Source organism: Dioscorea cayenensis, chromosome 11 (genome assembly GCF_009730915.1).
Source record: "Dioscorea cayenensis subsp. rotundata cultivar TDr96_F1 chromosome 11, TDr96_F1_v2_PseudoChromosome.rev07_lg8_w22 25.fasta, whole genome shotgun sequence".
In the NCBI taxonomy this organism is placed as follows: Eukaryota; Viridiplantae; Streptophyta; class Magnoliopsida; order Dioscoreales; family Dioscoreaceae; genus Dioscorea; species Dioscorea cayenensis.
Window position 1 is genome coordinate 234,788 of NC_052481.1, and position 22,161 is coordinate 256,948.

The 22,161-nt window shown below is 37.0% G+C and overlaps 3 protein-coding genes and 1 pseudogene across 5 annotated transcripts; 3 read left to right on the forward strand and 1 right to left on the reverse strand.

Annotated features, from left to right (window-relative positions):
* LOC120272160 overlaps positions 1 to 678 on the forward strand; it is a 6,313-nt pseudogene extending 5,635 nt beyond the window's left edge.
* A 329-nt stretch (positions 679 to 1,007) lies between these two features.
* LOC120272396 (putative vacuolar protein sorting-associated protein 13C) lies at positions 1,008 to 12,436 on the forward strand. Of its 2 annotated transcripts, XM_039279220.1 has the most exons (16): positions 1,008 to 1,127; positions 1,249 to 1,349; positions 4,833 to 5,103; positions 5,442 to 5,555; positions 5,635 to 5,718; positions 7,226 to 7,276; positions 7,356 to 7,535; positions 7,667 to 7,983; positions 8,152 to 8,505; positions 8,663 to 8,747; positions 9,028 to 9,174; positions 9,626 to 9,730; positions 9,795 to 9,905; positions 9,986 to 10,087; positions 11,322 to 11,391; positions 11,491 to 12,436. In XM_039279220.1, exons 2-16 carry the CDS (start codon positions 1,309 to 1,311, stop codon positions 12,165 to 12,167), a joined length of 2,709 nt encoding a protein of 902 aa, XP_039135154.1. In that variant the 5' UTR covers positions 1,008 to 1,127; positions 1,249 to 1,308; the 3' UTR covers positions 12,168 to 12,436. The 2 variants fall into 2 exon arrangements, with proteins under 2 accessions (XP_039135154.1, XP_039135155.1); XM_039279221.1 differs by lacking the exon at positions 1,249 to 1,349.
* Positions 12,437 to 12,913: 477 nt separating this feature from the next.
* Positions 12,914 to 17,058, forward strand: LOC120272397. The gene is made up of 6 exons (XM_039279222.1): positions 12,914 to 13,294; positions 13,379 to 13,544; positions 13,824 to 14,006; positions 14,089 to 14,172; positions 16,154 to 16,235; positions 16,311 to 17,058. The coding sequence occupies exons 1-6, from the start codon at positions 13,050 to 13,052 to the stop codon at positions 16,742 to 16,744; spliced, it is 1,194 nt and encodes a 397-aa protein (XP_039135156.1). The 5' UTR covers positions 12,914 to 13,049; the 3' UTR covers positions 16,745 to 17,058.
* A 730-nt stretch (positions 17,059 to 17,788) lies between these two features.
* LOC120272149 (granule-bound starch synthase 1b, chloroplastic/amyloplastic) lies at positions 17,789 to 21,764 on the reverse strand. Of its 2 annotated transcripts, XM_039278906.1 has the most exons (14): positions 21,647 to 21,764; positions 20,746 to 21,108; positions 20,567 to 20,647; positions 20,373 to 20,471; positions 20,201 to 20,290; positions 20,041 to 20,104; positions 19,834 to 19,934; positions 19,639 to 19,748; positions 19,304 to 19,547; positions 19,050 to 19,226; positions 18,771 to 18,962; positions 18,512 to 18,598; positions 18,267 to 18,395; positions 17,789 to 18,144 (listed from the first exon to the last, which is right to left on the reverse strand). In XM_039278906.1, the coding sequence occupies exons 2-14, from the start codon at positions 21,094 to 21,096 to the stop codon at positions 18,028 to 18,030; spliced, it is 1,842 nt and encodes a 613-aa protein (XP_039134840.1). In that variant the 5' UTR covers positions 21,097 to 21,108; positions 21,647 to 21,764; the 3' UTR covers positions 17,789 to 18,027. The 2 variants fall into 2 exon arrangements, with proteins under 2 accessions (XP_039134840.1, XP_039134841.1); XM_039278907.1 differs by lacking the exon at positions 21,647 to 21,764 and having other exon boundaries at positions 20,746 to 21,184.
* Between the last annotated feature and the right edge of the window lie 397 nt (positions 21,765 to 22,161).

Below are 22,161 nucleotides of genomic sequence, written 5' to 3' on the forward strand. Positions count from 1 at the left end.
GCTCGATCCAACCTGAAACTTAAGCTTTTTTAGGATCCATACTTTCACATTCATATCCACATTTAGCATCTTGACCAATACGGAACAATCAGTTACTCAGATATTGTTCCTTATGTTTGGCTCCATGTTTTTTTAGAAAAAAATGGGAACATAAGATGATAAACTTTAGATATCTTGGTAGATTGATATCTCTTGAAGTTATTTGCATCTTAAAAGACTGCAGTTCTGTTCTGTCCTGTCAAATTTAGACAACTGGGTTCTCTGTCCAATGCTGGGATGAGTATACTGTTGACCCAATATCAGGTTACATTGATCAGCATTAACTGTGAACCACCAGATACACCTGATGAGGCTGGTTCTGAGATACAAGGTGGTGTTTGGTTGAAGGTGAAACTACAACCTCCAACCAAACACTCAACGGTAACCTAGGTTGGCAAATAAATTTTTTTTTACAAGATTTAAATAAATAAAAATAAGAAATTGCTTAATTGGTATTAAAAAATAATTATATTAATGGGTACCCATCATTAATTTGATATAAATATAATTTTAAACTTAAAATGTTTGTGTTGGTAGTATCAAATCAAAGTTTGGAATGATTTTTTCCAAACAACCAAACCTGAAGCCCAGTTTAACCCAGCTTGTCATACCCCTGACCAAACAAAACTTGAAAAATAAGCTAATTGGCTGTCTGCTATATACATACGCCCAAATTTTGGCTATTTCATCATGCTTTCTATTTTAGCAGCAGTTCAGACAAAAATTCTGTGAAGGCTCCAGTAGGGTCCTTTTCTGACTTCCTTGAACTAGGATATGGACGCTGAAAGGAAGGGAACAGATTCTGTTATAGTAATTCTAGGATTTTGTCAGTTTCTAACCTTACGATCATTACTTAGCTATGCAGATTATTTCTAGAAATTTAGAGCTCTTACAAAACAAGCATGATTTTCTTCTTATATTTCATTGTCGGAGACGATTTTAATTTACTTTTCTTTCACAATTTTCTGCAGATATGTAATCTGTAATGCTTGCAAGAAAGACATTTGTTACAAACAGAAGGGCACCGATTTTTTTTATGGTTTACGTTCTGGACAACATTCTCATCTCCATTGGTCTGACACAACAAGGTGCTTGGCAAATTTTTTTTTTCCTAGAGTACATTGCATTCATCTGTCAAATTATTTGTTTTACAATATTTCGAAGGTTGTTATTGCATTTGATATTGAACTATCATCTGCATTTAATTAGATTGTGAAGTCAAAACTACATAGATGGCAATTTGTGTGCTGCTGTTGGAGTGTGGTGAAAATGTATATTCAATGGGGCTTGGAAGTCAAAATTTTGCTTAGGTATGTCTTTTTAGAAACATGTGGCATGGGATGCCATTAATTTCTTATTTACAATACTTATCAAAATCCTTAACAGGAAGAGGATCCTTTGGAACAATGACTTAAAACTAAAGTACGTACCCAAGTCATACTATGCTCACAATTTAATCTAAAAATATAATAAGTGAAAAGATTTATCCTTTTAGTTGCACAATCTCATCAAATGAGTGAAATGCAACAGATTTTAGTAGTGGCTTCACTTCGTCTTTTGTGAGCAAGAAAAGAGTGAAGAACCCTCAACTAGGAATTTGTCGAGATTTTTCTGTTCAAACTTTTGCATGGATCTTATGATTTGAGATCACTTCAATTTCAGCCTTTCTAACATCCTCTCTCCATAGAGATCACTCTTCTGAAATGAGTTTTTTTTCATGCGTAGAATCTTATTGGAATCATTCATATGAAAGAAAATTTTACTAACATTGAGTTTGACATTTCCTATTATGTGATCAAGACCAAGTAATGACCTATAGAAATTAGGATTTTAACGAAAATGAAAAACAATCTCATTAACATTGAAGACTCTATACAAACAAAATCTAGCTTTTAAGGATTCATGAAGTATCGAATTTTTAAATGTGAGTTGACTTTTTTTTTAGTATACACTTGTTATGTTTATTATTGAGCTAGCTTTACTATTGTTCTCTAACCACCTTGAAGTAGTTTGCGACCCTCTGTTTTGCCTTTGGCCTTGTAAATAGAATGTGATGTTGAAAAGAATCAATCTTGAGAAGAGCTGATTCCCCATATTTAACAGAACTTTTCATGCTATATGTTTCTATTGTATAGTAAACGAGGGAATATAATGCAATGAGCTGACCAACTGTCTGCTGAGTGATACACCCACACAAATCATATCGTTATTATCCTGATATTTAGCTGGCCTTTTAAAGGCTACAAAATTTCCGATGTAGTCAAACTGCGAAAGATTGGAAAAATTAACCATTGCTCTGCTCAAGTATAAGATGATAACATGATATTTTAGAAGAAGATTCAATTGCACTAGGAAAAAAAAATCGATAACACACTATTACTAGAGGATGATGTGGTTCTAGTTGATGGGAATCTGAAGGGTTAATAGGAGATTATTAATAAATGTCTGAGCAAGACTAACGGAAAATAGTGTGTGGCATGAAGTCAAAAAGAGGCTGTACAATAGAGATGAGTATAAAAGGCACCATTTTCTTGTCCATAATTTTTTTCCAGAGAATTTGTATAGCCAGCCGTATGCATGTTTGGTTCCTTCATTGCTGACAGCTGGGCAAATCAAGATGTAACTACCTCTGGATATATCCAGGGGCCACATCTATTGTAGCCAGACTGGACCAAACTAATATCAGAAGACCATAAATACCACAAATACCACATTAGAATTTCCTTAAAGGGTGACCTGATGAAAAATGAATACAAAAGAAGGAAGTGATATGAAAGAATTCAACGGAAACAAGCTTGAGAATGGTGGTTTGATATGGATATGCCTGATCATCCAAACTGTGTAGATGCTGCAATTCTTTCAACTGATACTAAATTTTATTTCTTAGGGTTAATTTTTCAGTTAGTCACCCAACTATAACTAATTATCACTTCGGTCACCCAACTTCAAAATGTATCAAAACAGTCACCCAACTAATAATGTCTTTCACTGGTCAGTCACCAGAGAGATTCCGGCAAATAAAATCTTGCGTGGCAGTCGGAATAGCTGAGTCAGCATTATTTAACCATGTCAGCAGTCTAACTTGGCTTGTCCACGTCAGAGAAACTTGCTGACTAGAGTTAAGAACATCCACATCATCATCTTTCTTCTTCGTTCTTCATCCTCAATTCAGAAGGAGCGAGGCGACGATGTCTTGTGCGGAATATAGCGTAGTTTTCGGTGATGGCGAAGTCGTGGAGGAAGGATGGCTCACGAACGGAGAAGATGGGAACGTCAGTGAGCTTGTTGCCGTCCTTGTCAAACCGAAAGTAGGTGACAAATGGAGGGATTGGGCCGTAAAGGAAGGCAAAGAGCTCGCTGGTGGTAGGATCTTTCTTGGGATGAGCGGTCATGCCCATGAAGAGTTCGCCGGAGAAGTCTTCACGGCCGAGAATGGAGATGTCGCCATCGGTGGTGGAAAGGTGGAGGGAGTAAGGTGTTGGAGAATGATTTGATCTGGAAATTAGCAACAGTTTCAGAGACATAAAGCTGAATACAGTGAAGCATGGGAAATGCAAAAGTTTGATCAGTCTTTATTTTGCCTGTCTTTGGGACTAGTTAATCGATGTTTTTGTTGTTTATGTTTGATGTTTAAGTATGTCTAAATGATGCTGTATGAACTCTATATATTCTAAATTATGTTATGGTATGAAGCATCAAGTAATTAATATCAGTGTGTTCTTCATTCACTGAAACATCTGAGTTCTTGTACCTTGTTCTTCTTCTGATATTTCTCTTGAGTGTGTTTCAGATCCTATCATAAGGGAGGTCTGACTCGCCGAGAGCATAGAGACGGCCGGCGAAGAAACTTAGACTGGTGTTAGCTAAGCCAGTTCCCTGAGTCACGCTCATTTGATCAGTGAGGAAGCTGGCGGCAGTGACGGCACCGCGCGCAACTTCGGCATAGCCGTGGAAGCCGGAGAAGACGTTTGGAAGGACGGGAGCGTAGGTGCGGACAAAGCGGGAGAAAAGAAGAGATGGCGAAGAGGAGGAGGGAGTGGAGCATGCCGTCGCCGTCGAAGAGATGGTGAGCACTGCGAGGGAGATATTGAGGGTTGGGGGACGCTTTTGCGGATGTAGACGCCGTCAGGCGAGACAAGGTGGTATCTGGCCGTGAATGATGGGGCATGGGGTCGGGGGAGCTCTGGAGACCCGGGCGAAGTTGTCGAAAAAGGATGTTGCAGGGATCGAGCGGAGGGCTGGAGGAGAGGTGGGTCAATGAAGTTGTTTATGATATCATCCAAAGCGTTGCGAGTAGGTGGCGGCCGATGAGAAGGGATGTGGGACGTTCTTAACCCCTAGTCGACAAGTTTTTCTGACGTGGACAAGCCAAGTTAGATCTGCCGACATGGTTAAATAATCTTGACTCAGCTATTCAGTGCACGCAAGATTTTATTTGCGGAATCTCTACGGTGATCTGACCGGTGAAAGACATTATTAGTTGGGTGACTGTTTTGATACATTTTGAAGTTGGGTGATCGAAGTGATAATTAGTTAAAGTTGGGTGACTAAGCGAAAAATTAACCCCTCAAAATTTATAACACTGATAATGCATATTTAAAGTTTTGCATCATTTCCATTACCATACTAATTATTTTTTAACATAAAAGAACTTTGTCTTATTTTTTTTATTTTTTACGTTTCTAACCCTTTAATATTTGCTTTTCACATCAATATTTCCATCTATATATTACAAGTTTGTCATGTATATTAATTTTTTTGCTTTCTCGTTACTCGGCAAAATTCTGTTTCAGAGAGTTGCTTGTTTCCATTCGTTTCAATGAGCCTGGATGGCAGTGGTCAGGTAGCTTCCTTCCTGATTTCCTAGGAGATACACAAGTCAAAATGCTCAATTATGCCTCTGGTGCACTAAACATGGTTCGAGCTGAAGTACAGAATGCTGATTTAGCCATTCATGATAACATGACAAGGAGCTCTGATGGAAATTCCATGACACAATTAATTCTTCTATCTGATGACGAAACTGGGTTTATGCCATACAGGATAGACAATTTTTCAATGGAGGTAACTGATATGATTTTTTCTCTTCCAAATTGTTGTTTGTTCTTTTGTTCAGGGAGGCACATTTATTCTTCTAAGTCTGTATCTTTTGTTAAGTGATCCAAACTTAAGATTTAGATGATCACTCAGTCTAACATTCTAAAAGCTGCATGTAATATTTACCCACCACAAAAGAAGAAGAAAAAACAGGGAAAAAATGGCTTATTATTACTATTAAGAGGAATTTAAACCTCAAGATCCACAATTCTTTGTTGTTGTTGTTGTTTTTTTTTTGGTAATTTCCTTTTCATGGGGCCATTTTTCTTATGGTAAAGATGTGTTCCATATGGTCATTCTTGCAGAGGCTGCGAATTTACCAGCAACGATGTGAAAACTTTGAAACCTCTGTGAATCCTTACACTTCTTGCCAATATGCATGGGATGAACCTTGCTATCCTCATCGTCTTGTTGTTGAGGTTGATATTTGTTTCCTTTTCCTGCTTCCTATGTTGCATTTTTGACATAATGCCAATGGTTTCATATTATCACTTGTAGGTGCCTGGTGAGCGCATTTTGGGTACATACTGTCTTGATGATACCAGAGAATATATGCCCATTTTCCTTCCCTCAACATCTGATGTATGTACTGGATTTATTTCATCTTGATGACATTTTTTTTTTCTGCAGTTTGATTTATTTGGGTACCATTGTTTGGTGGTAACATTGGGAAGTATATTTTTGGTGTGCTTGCCAAGAATTCAACTTTAAATGTACTTTATATTTAATCATCATGGGTTGTAGTATTGATTATGATGATCATGCTAAATGCGTAGTTTGGTAGTTGTTTTCACTATTTTGTACCGTAGATTATTATTTGTACCATAGAAATGCACCAAATTAGCGCACATCGTTCCTGCAATCATCTTAATTTAACATAAGAGTATGATTTGCTCAACAAATGTAGGTGTAGTAGCAATAACATAGGAGTATGATTTGCTCAACAAATGCAGGTGTAGTAGCATTTAGCATACCTCAACTCATTGTATGCTCCTAACACATTATTGTGGTCTAATGGCAAGGCTGATTTATCTTATAAACATGTTGTTTTCATATGTTGTTTTATTGCAATGAATCAACAGCTTTTGTTAAACTCTGTTAGTACATATGTATGGCGATGAGGAAAAGGTTGTTAATTACTTGATAGACAAAATCAAGTGATGCCTGTTTCAGTGGGCCTTGTGACTTTTCAATCCCAAAAATATCCTGGTGTACAGTAAAAATAAAATGTTATTTCCGATCAAAATGCCCAATATATTAATGTGCATGGCAAGTCAGCTAACCTTTCAATAGTTCATTTAATGAAACTAGACTTTCAAGGCAGGTGTTCTCATGATTGAAAAAACGCCAGGTCCTTAAACTAGACCTATCATGATTAATACAATTTTTTTTGCCTGGTAGTTGACATCTTAGGTGCATGGATATCCTAGAAATGAGATTAGAAATAAGATGCTAATTATCTGCCATGTTTGATGATGTTATTTGGTGTTTAATGTGTGATCCACGTCTATACTGGAGTCCATTGCTTTTAATTTTCTAAATTGCTAACTAGCAATAGATAATTAATCAAAACTGCCAACCTGATACTCTGGTTTATCTTAAAATATATATATATATATAAACTTTTTGCACTTCAATGTGAGAAATTCGACATATTGTATAGGTGATTGTGGATCTGGCCTTGCCTGGCCAGATATCATAGAGATCATAAATATCTCCTCTGTAGGGCCTTTCTACCATAAATATCTTTATCTTGCATAAGTTCCTGTGGATTATGAATCATTTTTATGATTGTTATTATTATTTTGAATTTTGGATATCATGTGTTTTTTAGCATCACTTACCAGTGTTTAACTCATGTTGATGCCACTTACATTTTTATGCTCCTTAGAAGGCATGCCTGCTTTTTGTTGACAAATTTGACAAAGTTTGTCTTACTATTACCTAGTTCTACTCTTTGCTTGGGTGGTTAGTTTATTGTTTGATATATCCATTGCTTGTCTTTGATATAGCTTTTTCACTGAAATGATTGCTTTTCTGGGATTAATATCACTTCCCTGATTCTCTGACATCTTAATGGAATATTCAGAAACCTGATAGAAGATTTCATATCTCGATAACTGCTGAAGGAGCAATTAAGGTTCACCTCTTACATAACTCCCCTCGACAAAACTCTTCATTCATGGGATTTAATTTGGCTCTTGCATCATGCATTGCAGGTCTTCAGCATTGTTGATTTAAATTGCCATGTAGTGAAAGATGTGAAGGAGACTGGGCTTTTTGGATTGAAGGAAAAGAAGGAAGTTAATCAGAAGCGACGGTGTAATGATGATTTCAGTGAGATGATTACATTGCATCTGCCTTTTGTTGGAGTTTCTTTGATGAACTCATCCCCACAGGTGTGAATAATGGAACTGCTTTGTGATAATGTTTATGACCTCAAATTTTTTTTGCCCTTGAGCTATGTTACAACTCATGGGTTTCACTCAATAAAATTGCTTATGACGGAAATATACTCTTGTCCACGCAGGAATTGGTTTTTGCATCTATGAAGGATACAACCATTCTTTTGTTCCAGAGTTTGGATCAGCAGAAGTTTTTGTTCCAGATATTATCCCTGCAAATCGATAATCAGTTGCCTGATACCCCATACCCTATCACATTATCCTTTGATAATGAACTTAGGGGAAGATCTTCCAGCTATTTAAAAAGTAAAGAACATTTGGTTAGAGTCCAGAATGCCAATATATCATGTGATAGTGCATTGGAGTCTGTCTTTCATTTGGCAGCTGCAAGATGGAGGAAGCCAGATCCTTCTTTGATTTCCTTTGAATATGTGAATTTATGGTATGTAATTATTATTATTATTATTATTATTATTATTATTATTATTATTATTTTTATTTTTATTTTTATTTTTATTTTTATTTTTATTATTATTGTTTTCATCATCGTCATCTTTGTTCATGATTCATTTCAATTTACTCATCACTTAGTTTACACAATGTACTGCAGGTTGGCTCCCCTATGCATTGAGTTTGATGAGCAAATTCTTTCAAGCTTACTTGAATTCTTCAGGACAATATCATCTAGATTGCTGAGTCAGACCATTCAAAATGATTTTCAACTGCACACTCTAGAATATGGCACATCATCCATAAAACAATTCCTTCCAACTGTCCTTGATTATCAGAATGGGCAATATAGCTTGTCAGGAATTTCAAAGTGCTTGGAAACTAAGAGTACTATATCATTACCTTCAGTAGCTCCAATTGGAGCTCCATGGCAACAAATTTATCTGTTTGCTAGGAAGCAGAAGAAGATATATGTTGAGTTTTTTGAGTTGGCTCCTATCAAGTTGTCTATAAGGTGAAGCTCTTAAATATTGAAGATGCTATTCCATTTGCGGTTAGAAACTATTAGAGTACAATGTGTGTTTCCCTGAGGAAGGAAGTAAATTCCTGTTACAATCTCTTCTTTCTTCAATTATTCTACTCGATCTAACTTAAGGTTTTCCATGTTAAAGCTTTTCAAGCACTCCATGGATGGTGAGGAATGACACTCGTGCAGAAACAGAAACTTTTATCCGCATAAGTGGTGCAAGTTTTCAGGTACAACTGAAAAATCTATTGCAAAAGTTATTGTTTCTTTTATTATATAACTCACTTAGGTGATTGTTATTTTGGCTGATAGTTTGAATTTAACTGGCATCAAAATTACTGAATGTTATCATCTGTGGGCACTCTAAAATAGATAGAAGTTATTTTTTTTCTTTTTTTTTATTAGATAGCTTGGTGCAGTTGTTGAATCATAAGGCCAGGTTTGCTTCCATATTGGTTAATATAACTTTTCTTTTCATGCACTACTCATTCAAAATATATTTAATGGCAGAGAGGTCTCATGGCACTCATTGATGTCGAGGGTGTACCAGTTCATCTTAGACAACTGACTCTGGAGCATCTTATGGCTAGCAAGGAGTCAATCCAGGAAATTCTTACAAGGCATTACACTAGACAGCTGCTTCATGAAATTTACAAGGTGAAGTTTCGCTGCGAGATGAATGCAGTAGTTTGCAACTAAAATGTGATTATAATCAGATTCCACAAAAGATTAACAGATTGTGAAGGGTTTATCCTGTGTGCAGTCCACTTGTATCATTGGACTTTCTATATTTAGATTATGCTGAGAGAAAAAGGTTTATAAATTTAAGATCATTGATGAATCCTATCTTTCACATTCTCAAAAGTATATAGTGTAGTGTTGCATCAAACATCTTTAAATTTGAATGCCATAATTTTTTAAATTGAAGAGTTGGCTACTACGTATGAAGAAATTATGTGAAAAGATACTTAATTACCTTCTAGTTTGCGCTTTAGAAATACCTTTCTCATGATGGTTTGGTCTGTTTCTTTATCTGTCAATTGCAAAGAAGCTTGCTAACTGTAAGCATTTCCTTTTGCTTGCATGATTATTCGTGCTTTGCTTTCAGGTATTTGGCTCTGCTGGTGTTATTGGAAATCCAATGGGTTTTGCAAGAAATGTTGGAGTTGGTATCAAGGATTTTCTCTCAGTTTCTAGCAAAGGAATTGTGCAGGTATGTGATATTAATCTCATATTCTCATAAGTGCCGTATTTTAACTTATAACTGATTTTTTCAGAGCCCTAGTGGTCTCTTTACTGGCATAGCACAAGGATCAAAAAGCCTCCTTAGTAATACAGTTTACGCTATTAGTAGTGCTACTACTCAGTTCAGTAAAGCTGCTCACAAGGTATAACTGCCACTCTTTTAATGAGTGATTTCTGCAGAGTTCAGGAGCTTTTTACTTTTTTTAAATTATACTTTATGCAGGGTATTGTTGCCTTCACATTTGATGAACATACAACCAACATGGATGGGCAGCGGAAGGGTTCAGATTCTGGCAACAAAGGTCTAGTAAATGAATTCTTGGAGGTAAATGTTTATATTTGCTGTAGATTATCCTAGAATAGTTTAGAAATCCTCATCATTTTTGTTATTATTCATTTTTGTTTTTTATGCTTTCATTCTTTTACCACATTGTACAAGATTTGGCAGCTGACCATGCCATGAGTTCCAGGTAGGCAGACCATGCCATGAGTCCCAGGTAGGCACCATTGTAGTGAAATGATGTCAACTGAATTGCCCAATTGGGGAACCCTTACAATTTACAGTGTCCTGTTATTCTACAATCAATAAACTACTCATCATCTTTGCAGTAATCAAATAAGGCCTATTAGTATTTAGCACAACTGCTTCTTCACGTACTACTGCTCCAAAAAATTAGAAAATGAGTACCTAGCATAACTGCTTCTACTCTTGATTGCTGCACACTTTTTAAAACCTCCCATGACTTGCTGGGGTGCTTGAAATATTTTCTTCTGATCAAACCCTCAGGAGGTGTTTGGTTGGCCTTTTATTTATAGCCTATTTTTGTTTTGTCTTATTATCAATTTCTTGATTATTATGTCTATTTTTCATCTATTATGCTAGTCCTCTTTACCATTTTAACTAAATTGTTTGAGTTTGGAAAGTAGATTGTTTTCAATGGATAATATGTTATCTAGAAGACAAAAGCGGAAACTGAACTGAAACTAATAACTTTTTTCCAAAGCTATTTTACAGTATGCTATACTTCCATTTCAATGCAATACTCGTAACTCGTAAGCGATTGAGCAGTGTATGATTTACTAGTGGAGAAAATAATCTTGTGGAACTCATTATTTTCACAACTAATCTTCAAAGGAGTAAAAGTTCATGCTGTTGTGTTACGGACATGCAAGCTTTTTTCCTTTGTGTGTGGGGGTGGGTGTGGGTGTGTGTTCTGACTAAATCATTGTGGTAGCAGTGTTCCCTTACTTTTCTCTACTGGCCCTGACCCTTACTAGATGCATTTTCATGGTCTTCTTTGTTTGTGAAGACATGTTTATGCTGTTGTACAACTGGTGTGTGTGTGTTGTGTTTTCTAACTAAATCATTGTGGATGCAGTGTTCCGTTAATTTTGGCTACTTACCCTTATTAGATGAATGTCCATGATTTTCTTTGTCTGTGAAGAGTTCAAACAGATTGCTTGGCTTGTTTGGTGTATTGTTGATGACAGCTCATTTACATTTTTGGAATCTGTGATGGATTGACCGTGTGCCTCTTTCTTACCTTCATCTCCTTCAGGGCCTCACAGGATTACTCCAATCCCCAATCAAAGGCGCTGAAAAGCATGGGCTTCCTGGTGTTCTTTCAGGTAGCTCTAGGAAGCAACTATCACTATCGTTATTAGTTTGTATATGAAACTACATGTTGTAATGTTTCCAGCAATGTGTTTATTTATTCATTCCTTCAGGAATTGCAATGGGTACTGCTGGACTCGTGGCAAGACCGATGGCTAGCATTTTTGAAGCCATGGGCAAAGCAGCGCAGAGCATCAGAAACCGAAGCAGCCCCCACCAAGCTAACCGCTTCCGAGTCCGGCTTGCAAGGCCTCTATCGAGGGAACTTCCTTTATCGCCGTATTCCTGGGAAGAAGCTATTGGAGTATCAGCTCTATTACAAGCAGATGAATCAAGGCTTAAGGATGAGAGATTCATAATGTGCAAGGAACTCAAACAGGAAGGGAAATTCATTGTCATCACTGATCGACTATTCGTGGTTGTATGGTGCGCCCAGTTGGTTGGTTTTCGTTCTCCAGAGTTTGTTGGTGTCGCCACTGACCCAGGGTGGGTGATCGAAACTGAGATGAACCTGGAGAGTGTTGTTCATATAGATAGGGAAGAGAACACAGTGAATATTGTGGGAAGCAATCTGTCGTCTAAACAGACCAAAGGCAGCGCGAATAAGAATCGAAGATGGAGCCCTCCTCCATCCTCACCCCTTTTCCAAGTTAGTGTGGATCTTCCAAATGAGGAAGAAGCAATGGGAGTTCTACAGCTTTTAGTATCTGCCATCGAACAAGGCCGGGAGCTGAGGCGGGGTGTGCACATCTTAGAGCGAAGCAATCTAAGATGGAAGGATCTAGTGTGAATGATTCATTTTTATTGACGGAAATGCCAGTGTTTTTCAATTCAGTATGCAGCACTATCTTTCACTGTGATAGACCACACACCCACACAAAGGGATCTTTCTTTCAACCTGCATATTTGTGTAGATATATAGCCTAAAGGAAAGTAGCCGTAAAACATTAACTCGTAGTTTGTTGTAAGCGAGAGGAAGACTATGTTTTTCCATACATGATTTATCACTGTAAAGCTTTTGTTCTCTTCTTCTTTTCTTATATGATGAGCAATATCACATTTATTCGGTCTCCTACAACCAGTAATATTTTTTAATAATATAAAATTTTTCAAGATTTAAACTTAAAAAAAAAAACAAATTTATACTAGATAAGCATATCTTTATTTAAGGTTTATATAGTTAGGGATATATATGATGTAAAGCGCATTTTAAAGCTCAATAATATAGTATTCTCATTTTAAGTAGGTTTTAATTTTGAATCTCTCTAAAAAAAAATTATTCATTAGGTTAAAAAATATATATATTCATTTATAAATAAAAAAAAACAAAAAAACAAAACAAAACAATGCGATTAGATACGACGAGATGTTGCTGACGTGGAGCAAGGAGGGAGGTCCATTGCGGAGGAGAGAATCTAATTCGGCAAGGCAAGGCCTCTACTATAAGACTACCCTTATCCGCACCCTTTCTTGTCTCCTTGCGATCCATGTAATCATAATAACCTCTCACGAGAACCCTATCCTTCTCTATTCTTCATCCTCCTCCTCCTCCCTCCTCCTCTTCCCTCTATCACCTCTTCGACCTCTCTCTCTCTCTCTCTCTCTCGTTTCTTCTCATGGACCCCCATCTCTCCATTCTCTGATTAGGTGGGGGATCCTCGGAATTTTTGCAATGGCAATGACCACGGAGACGAACTTGTTGTTGGAGTTGGCCCTTCTCTCTGGCCCTATCTCCGTCGCGGTCCTCGTCGGTCTCCTCCTCGGATGGGCTTGGAAACCTAAATGGGCGGTTGATCTTGTGGGTGGCCTTCAACAACCCACGGGTCTTCCGAGATTGGATTCCGTGAAGCCCCATTTGCCCAGCTTCATTGCTTCCTTCATCCCCGACAAGGTCGAGCCTACGGAGTTTCCTCCTCGGTATGGAATTCCAGATTTAACTTTTGGCTGTTTTTGGTGAATGTGTGTTCTGATTCTTTGGAGGTTTGGATTTTTGATGCGCAGTTCGACGGAGATGGGATTGGGGAGTAGGAAGCTGGCTGTTATGGATGATGATTTGGAGTACCTTCACCGGCTGGTCGAGCTTACGGATGGTGGTCCTGTTTGGCTGCCGATGATGGAGCGATCTCTGCCAAGCTTTAGCTACCAAGCGTGGCGACGGGATCCTGAGGTTCGATTGCTTGCCTGAGATTCTGAGAAATCATTGTTTTCTTGTTTTCTTTTTTCCCTCCTTTTGTCTATCTTTATGATTTTTCGTATATGATCTTCTTTTTGGTCATCAGTTTCAAATTCAATGTTAAAGGCTTTAAACTTCAATTTGTTTTTTAAAACAGAACTAGGGTTCTATAGAGTTTTGAGCTTTGGTTTGTGTTTATTATGTAGTATAATGTCATCATCTGCCAAGGCATGCCTTTTATACGAGACTCTTGACTCTTGTTTGGAATTCCAGTCAGGGCCTCCACAGTATCGCAGTAAGACTATTTTTGAAGATGCTACGCCTGAGATAGTTAGGGACCTCTTTTGGGATGATGAGTTCCGGCTGTCAAATAAGTGGGATGACATGCTTATTTATCATTCTACTTTGGAGGAATGTCCAACAACAGGGACTATGGTAGTTCATTGGGTTAGGAAGGTAGGGTTTTTTTAATATAGTTTTGTTTTATCATGATGATGCATGACCTAAGATTGCTAAATCTCTTTGGTTGTTGTTGCAGTTTCCTTTCTTCTGCAGTGATAGGGAATATATCATTGGGCGTCGCATTTGGAAGTTTGGGAATACATACTATTGTGTGACAAAGGTATGAAGGAAAGAAAATTGCTTTCTTAAAGCATTACTCAGTTTGTTTGAATTTAATCTTGATTCATAACTGCATAATTGGTCCTATATGCTCCCCTGTGCTACACTGTGTGCCCAAATTGTTCATATGCGTATTTCACATTTGATATAAATTTTTCCTTTTATTTGTAATGTACTTCTCTTAACCTTCAAGAAACCTATGCCATGCTTGGTTTGAGTACTTCCTTGCACAAATGTAGGTATTTTATCTTTTAGCCTTGTATCGGTGTATAAAATGCCATGCAAATATACATTATCTTTCTTGAAGCTGTATAAATATCTTTAGGACTCTGGTAATGTTTTCCTTTATATATCTATAGAGAAATTCTATGCCAAGAAATTAAAACATGATTAGCAGATTCAAATATTGTTTTTTTACTTGGTGAAATCTTAAGAGTCTACCTCAATGGATTGTATTAAATCACAGCACGAAGTTGAGCTTCGCTTCTTATTTGAACACATAGCAATCATGTAATCTGTCAAATTCAGGATGCACAAGGTGTTACGATGACATTCTCCATTTGAGATCAAACAATTGTTGCAAAGTCAATAATCTTGGGTTCAAGCTAATAATGTAGGACTATATTATAGGGCCATATTGTGCGATAGAAATATGTTGTAAAAGGCATGACATGTGCAAATTCCTCATTTTTGATGTTAGAGGAAATAGATTTACTCCTTGAAAGTCATTCTATCGTCTTCTTTCCTTGTGTTGGGTAATTGTGATTTGTTAGCTTGCAATTTCTTTTTTCATAGCACGAGAATTGGTTCCAGGCAAGGAAGTACTCTGACATACTTTTCCTTCCTTTGAGGTCTAGTGAATAGTGCTATATAGTATATACCTTCAATTGTGGCTAACTTCGAATAAAGATTTTGTTGGACATTGACCAATTTTCACCAAGGTAGATGAAGTAGCAGTCTGGATGGTTTATTAACATTTTAAAAAAACTGGCATTGACTTATAAAACCCAATATTCAAGGTTCTTAATAAATACTATTATATTATAATATTTTATAAAAGAATGCCATGTGGGCCATTTGAATAAAGAACCAGGACCAGAAGATCTCCATTTATATCAGTGAGCACATGGGCCATTCAAATGGTGCCACATGTCCCAATTTTTAATGAAGGTAGAAGGTGGATGGATTCTTCCTGCTTTCTTTGCCTCTTCTCCAGTTATCACAATCAGAAATGTCATTTAAAATGATTTTACCATCTTATCAGATGTAGTTGAAATTAAAAATCCAATTTATACAATTTCATTCTTTTTAAACGCTTTGACTCACTTTTTCTATTTTGCCATGTAAAATTATATGATTCTGCATGCCAAAATTTGATTTCAACAACTATGCCTATATGTGCTACTGAATTTAGAGCCCTCTGAAATATTTTTTTTTTTACAAAAGAGGATCATTTGAATAAGAAGTTCATTCTATGTAATTTATTTATAGTGCTGATGCACAGGATGAACATTTCGTAATTCTTAAGTGCTCTTCTATTTTTGTAGATTGAACATTGGAAGACACAGTCTGACAGTCACATATCTATACATTGTCTCATTGTTTAGCCAAGTTTGTTTTACTTGTTTTGACAAGAGAAAGATCCATAGGGCATATATTCAAGAAAAGGGAGCCGATGCGTCTTTATATGTTTAGAATAACGATGAAACATAACTGTCAGTTCAATCTAAATTTATCTTCATGATTGATGCCTTAAATGCCAAGATGGACTTGCCAGTTTTGCATGGCAAGTTCAGGACAGTACTTGAAAATAAATATAATAGTTTAGTTAAGATGGAAGAAAGCTGTTTATGTCATGAATAGTGGCAAGAAAGCTCAAAATGGATCTTTTGTGAATTAGCACATCCTATATCTTAAAATCATAGTTATGTATTGGCTTTACATTTGTGAATTGACCCACTGATACCTTTCTTTATATTCAGGGAGAACCAAATGCATCTGTACCTAGACGGAACAAACCTAGGCGTGTTGATTTATATTATTCTAGCTGGTGCATTCGCCCTGGTAAGTAGAGTTCAATTCTTCCATTTGTTCCCTTTAATCAAGAACTGACTGATGATTCAATGCAATATGTATCAGCTGAATCAATTAGAGGGAATGGTCAGCGCACAGCTTGTGAGGTACTCCTATTTCATTATGAGGACATGGGTATTCCATGGGAGATAGCGAAGCTGGGAGTTCGACAAGGAATGTGGGGTTGTGTCAAAAAGATAGAACCTGGCCTTCGGGCCTACCAGATTGCTAGAAGATCTAGCAAACCGCTCTCCCGCTGTGGAACTATGGCGCAAATCAATACTTCAATCAATGCAAATTATTTTAGTTCATTGGAAGACAACAATGGTTCATCGGATATAATAGGGACAGATGAGAAACCATCAGGAAGGAACATACCCAGGCTTATTGTGGTTGGTGGGGCTATTGCACTTGCTTGCACGCTTGATGGAGGCCTGCTAACTAAAGCTATAATATTTGGAGTTGCCCGAAGATTTGCATGGCCACGAAGGGCAATGTGATCATACCCTTAAGTTCTAACACAATCTTTCAGAGAATCCCTCTGTAAAATGTGTTCCCCTTCAGCGGCTGTTTCAATGAAAATATGATTCTACCGAGCATTTTTCCCCCCGGAAAATCTGAAATGTATTGCATAAAATGGCTTCTGTATATTTGTGTTTTTGCATCAAGAGGAAATTTTTTTTTTTCATTGTACCTTATGCCATATTTATTTTGCCTTTTATGTTTTCAACTGATCCTTGTTGCTATTTTCTGGGAAGCTGATGCTTGTGCTGAAGTGTCATAATATAAGGTGAGCACATCATACTTATTTGCAGAGATGTCCCAATTAATTTTTGTAATTTTATATGGCTCCATTGATATGTTTGAAAACTTAGCTGATAAGGGGTTTTGCTTGTTCGTTTTCTTTGAAATTTTTGTACAAGCAGCAGAAATATATATATATATATATATATAGATATAAATATGTCTCTGTGTATGTATGTATTATAGTCAAAATTCAGGATATTTTCTAGAACAACTCGCTTTCAACTTCACTCCCTATCTGCAACAATAAAGCAGTTCATGAATCATGATGACTCCTTTTCCCGGACACTGATGTACACCATTAATTCCATTAACAATGGTAAAGTTGACTAATAAAAAGCTAAAGTTCCCCAAATAAACTGATTTTTTAATAAAATTATACAATGACTATAATATTACTAAAAGACGTCTGATTTCAAAGGAGGGTTCCTCAATTAATTAGCTGTTGCATGTTGCCATAATTAATAAGTCAAATTTTAATCATCACCAGTAAATTTGAAATGTGAAGGATAAAGAAGCACCACCTAACTGTTTACACCAGAATAAGAAGGAGAAAAAACAGTGAAAGAACAGTACCATAACAAAGCTTGAAAGTAACATGTATCGGATGATGTTATGCATAAGTGATGAAGAGAGCATGTCACTAAAAAAACTGGCCTAATGATCCCATCACTTATATACATACAAAAAAATCCATCTGATAATTGATGTAGGACTAAAAGAGGTTCATTACATCGGAATTATACAAAATGAACATATTATTTATTGAGAATGTCTGCCCAATCACAAGACAAACAACCACTTGCATTGATGTTCTACTTCATTTATCTTACATCACAATAGTGATTGGATAAACTGTTCAGTCATCAGTCATGTAAACTAAACAGTTTAGCAGGTACATTTCCAAGTTAAGCCTTCTCAGAGGGCAGTTTGTTTCAAAACCACCACCAAGAAGACATAATTACGTTCATGTCTTTCTTCATGCAGTGGCCACATTCTCTTTGGCAAGAGATGCTATTTCCTCTACTTCAATCCCAGGTTCACCGACAACAACCTTAAGGTTTAGTAGCGCTTCCTCCCACTTCTTTGCAGGCCCCTGACATACAAAACAACAAACATAATTTACAAATGTAACTCTGTGGTTTGAATGCTTTCCCATTTTCAATGTTTCAACATAAAATGCAAAGCTTTTTTCTTAAAATTCATGGTTTAGTTTACCTCCCAAGAGAGGTCTTGAGCCATGCAGTTAAGAACCATCTTCTTAAAAGCTGGTGTGCCGTAATCTTTGAGGGCTCTTTTGACTGTTGAGATAATAGCAGTAACATCTTTCTGATCAACAGCTTCACACTGAATAGAAGCAGAGAACAAATTCAGAGTGAGAGGGATGAGAATAAAGTTATCCTCCCTACAACCACAGATAGATCAGGGCATGTCATGTTTACTTAATGGTTGAATATTCTCACCTCAACATTGAAGGGCCCCATGTGATATCCGGTTACACCTTCTTTAACTGTGTCAACAAGTCCACCAGTAGAGGAGCATATAGGCAACTGCAGAGATCAATTAAAGAAATGATCAATCATATTTAAGGTTTTGGTATGTATAGCTAGGTAGTATTTGTTAATAGTATCTTTTGATTCAAGATGACACAATAAACTTGTCCTGAATATTCAAAATAACAAGGTATCTTAAGAGCAAGGGAAGGAGGGTTAGACATATTACCGCCCCATATCGCATGCCTTGAAATTGAATGAGACCACATGGTTCAAATCTACTTGGGATTATAATGTAGTCAGCTCCGGCCATCATCATATGAGCCAAAGGAACATTGAATTTAGCAACTCCTCTTGCATTATCAGGAAATTTTTCCTCAAGTTCCAACAGTAGTTCCTCCAATTTTTTCTTACCAGTACCCTATTAATGAACATGATGAAACATGAGATGAAAGAGTTGCACAATTCAGATATCACACAAATTTGACAGGATTAAGGCTAAACTCACAAGAGCTATTATCTGAACATTCTCATCAATAAAGCCTGGAATAGCTTCTACTAGAATATCTGGACCTTTCTGTTCTTCCAACCTACCAATAAATACTATGAGAGGGATGTTACGGTCCACAGGCAATCCAACCTCTGCTTGTAAAGCTTCCTTGTTAAGAGCCTTTGCATCCTCCACCTGACAATGAGCTCATGAGTTTTATCCACGGTGAACATAAATTAAAAGAAAAAAAGATGATCTTATAGAATTCTCACAGTTGATTGGTCATAATCAACGGAAATATATTTGTCAGCCAATGGGTTCCACTCTTTAACATCCATCCCATTCACAATCCCTTCCACTCCAACTGCACTTAGAACGTTGTCTAATTCAACTCCTTTATCTGGCCCTGAAACAAGTTCTTGGGCATAATAGGGGCTAACAGTGAAGACTTTGTCTGCCCCTAATATGCCAGCCTTCATCCAGTTTATTTTCCTTCCTTTCACAGGCTTGTCATACCTGAAAGTGGTACAGAGATGGAATGCACATCAATAACTCTGATGGTTGAAAATCTGAATAAAACTTTCAAAGATGGATTCGAGAGGCATACCCATCTATAAAATCAAAATAAGGTTTGAAACGATCGGGAAGATTGAGGAATGAATAATCAGAAGGAGCAAATCTTCCCTGGTAGGCAATATTGTGGATGCAGAAGGCTACCTAAAAATCACATTGAAGCAAGTATCAGCACCAACAGTTCTCTAGCGACTATATTTTCTTAAACTCAAATCAGTATTAAACTTGCCTTAGCATTCTTGTACATGCCATGTGCCTGGTACATGCTCTTTAGGTAATATGCAAGAGGAGCAGTGTGCCAATCATTAGCAATGAACATAACATCTTCCCCTGTCAGCAAAGAGCATGAGAAATCATGCGTTTATGGAAGGGAAAACAACATTTCTAATAGTTCTCATCAATAACTTGCGTGCAAACCATTAAATATTATCCATACCATATGGTCCAGAAAACTTTTTGCTGCTATTTAGATTTAGAACTTTTGGGGCTTCCAGAGCTGCCTGGATGTGGAAATGAGATCAATGAGAAGGAATTAGTATAGGCGGCTTACTCATCAGAGGAATGCTACTATATCAAATATCTAAATGATCACTCACTTGGCACAATAGGCTGAATCTAAGCTGGTTGTCTTGATAATCTATACCAGTCACAGGACCGTAGATTTTTCCGCCAGTTTTTCCCCATACCTGAGGCAATCCTTCCAGTTTTTATATGAAAAATCTCTTCATTGTAACTTACAAACAAAATAAGCCAATAAAATCAATAAACCTTCTCAAGGAACCAAGGATGATCAACAAAGACACGATCAACTCCTCCTTTATAACAGTGGAAGAAGCGAACAGTTTCCATTCTATCATCAACTTTAACCTAAGCATTGACACAGAAAGAAGTAAAGTTGAAGAAGTCACTATTAATAACAGCAAAAATAAACATCACATCATCATGTCAATTTTTGAGCATACCTCAAGCAGAACAATTGTATCCCAAGCATCCTTGTACTGATCGTAGCGTGGAGCTATAGTCATGACTCTGTGCCCAGACGCCTAGAAGAATATTAATCCATGGTGATTAGCAAGCTATCAGCTTGTAGCAAATACTATAACAAAGAAAAACAAAAAATAAGTGAATCATATGTGCTTACTGCCAATGCAGGTGGCAACCCTCCAAGAACATCACCAAGCCCTCCAGTTTTGCTCCATGGAGCTACCTCAGCAGTAACAAAGACCATATTCATTCCACTTTCACATATGACGACCATTAAAGGCCTCCGATTCTGTGGAGTAAGCCTCCTCCTGCTGGTTGTTTTTGCCTTGGGTTTCATCTGAAGCATGTCCAGCCTGTTCTGTGGTCTTAACCCATGATGATGACTAGTGGCATGGTTAGCCAAGCAGGAAAGCCTTCCACTCTGGAATGCTCTTGGCTCACAACCAAACGCTCCCCCAAAAGAATTAGAGCTTTTCAAGACAAAATGGGAAGCCGTAACAGCAGCCATTGTCAAACCTCACTAAGAAAGAATGCAGAAAAGATTCAATTTTTATACTTGGAAGTAACAGCAGGAACTCTCTTTAGCTTTGATCTATCACATTCATTTCTTTACATTTTATAGACAACAGAACTGAAGTTACTGAACTTCAAAAAACCATTACAAAGACATGAATATTCTCAAATGCATTAAAAACCATAAAGATCTGACAAAAGATAATCAAAGCATAGATTTTGAAAAAATAAAAAATCAATCAATCAATCAATCATGCTGTAGAAAATGATACAATGAGAAAAAAACAAGGATCCATAAAAAGTTCACATCAATAAAGCAGCTCTACTTTTCCCATACACTTACACTTGCAAGTGGATGAAATCCTCACACACATTTCCAGAACCAAAAACCAAATAAAAATCCAAATTGCAGTTCAGTGAGAAGTAATCAAGAAATAAAAACAGAACAAACCAAACAAAGACCAATTACAAGAAGAAAACATTCAAATGTATGTAGAAAAAACTGAAGATTAAGAGTGGAAATGAATCCATAGAGAGAAGTATACCTTGTTTTCCTTTGATTTTAGGGTTGAAAGCCGATCAGAATATAACCAGAGAGGAAGAGCAAATGAGAAGAAGAAGAAGAAGAAGGAGGTGCAAGAGGAACAAGAGAGCTCTGTGCGTCGTTATTTGAAAAAGGACGCCTCGGGATGGGGACCATAGAACACGTGGCGAGTATTTAACGGTTGATTGTTAAGCGCCTCAAAGAATAGGCCTCGTGTTAAGTAGTCTAGTGACTCTAGTCACGAGGAGTGTGGGCCCCGCATTCAAAGAACCGTCGAATATGCGAGAGGTTTTAGTAGTAGTAGTACGTGAACCTAAAACAATACCCTTCGAAATTTTGCCACGTGGACTTACGTTTTTTTATAATATCATTTAGCGACAACAAGTGGTACGAGTGGATGCGTGTAAGGCGACACGTGGAATTAGTGGGTCCCACGAGTCCACTTGTTGTTCCTTTTCTTTTGTGATTGTAATTTGTTTTCGCTAAATATATATTCGTTTTTAAAGGGTCATATAT

Excerpts from the sequence above, each read along its gene's own strand:
- LOC120272396 (XM_039279220.1), top strand. The coding sequence starts at position 1,309 with ATGTATATTCAATGGGGCTTGGAAGTCAAAATTTTGCTTAG. Across the intron at positions 1,350-4,832 it reads GAAGTCAAAATTTTGCTTAG|AGAGTTGCTTGTTTCCATTC; the intron begins GTATGTCTTTTT and ends ATTCTGTTTCAG. Across the intron at positions 5,104-5,441 it reads TAGACAATTTTTCAATGGAG|AGGCTGCGAATTTACCAGCA; the intron begins GTAACTGATATG and ends TCATTCTTGCAG.
- LOC120272397 (XM_039279222.1), top strand. The coding sequence starts at position 13,050 with ATGGCAATGACCACGGAGACGAACTTGTTGTTGGAGTTGGCCCTTCTC. Across the intron at positions 13,545-13,823 it reads CGTGGCGACGGGATCCTGAG|TCAGGGCCTCCACAGTATCG; the intron begins GTTCGATTGCTT and ends TTGGAATTCCAG. Across the intron at positions 14,007-14,088 it reads TAGTTCATTGGGTTAGGAAG|TTTCCTTTCTTCTGCAGTGA; the intron begins GTAGGGTTTTTT and ends TTGTTGTTGCAG.
- LOC120272149 (XM_039278906.1), bottom strand. The coding sequence starts at position 21,096 with ATGGCTGCTGTTACGGCTTCCCATTTTGTCTTGAAAAGCTCTAATTCT. Across the intron at positions 19,227-19,303 it reads TTGATTATGACCAATCAACT|GTGGAGGATGCAAAGGCTCT; the intron begins GTGAGAATTCTA and ends GCTCATTGTCAG. Across the intron at positions 18,396-18,511 it reads TGGGGCCCTTCAATGTTGAG|TGTGAAGCTGTTGATCAGAA; the intron begins GTGAGAATATTC and ends GCTTCTATTCAG.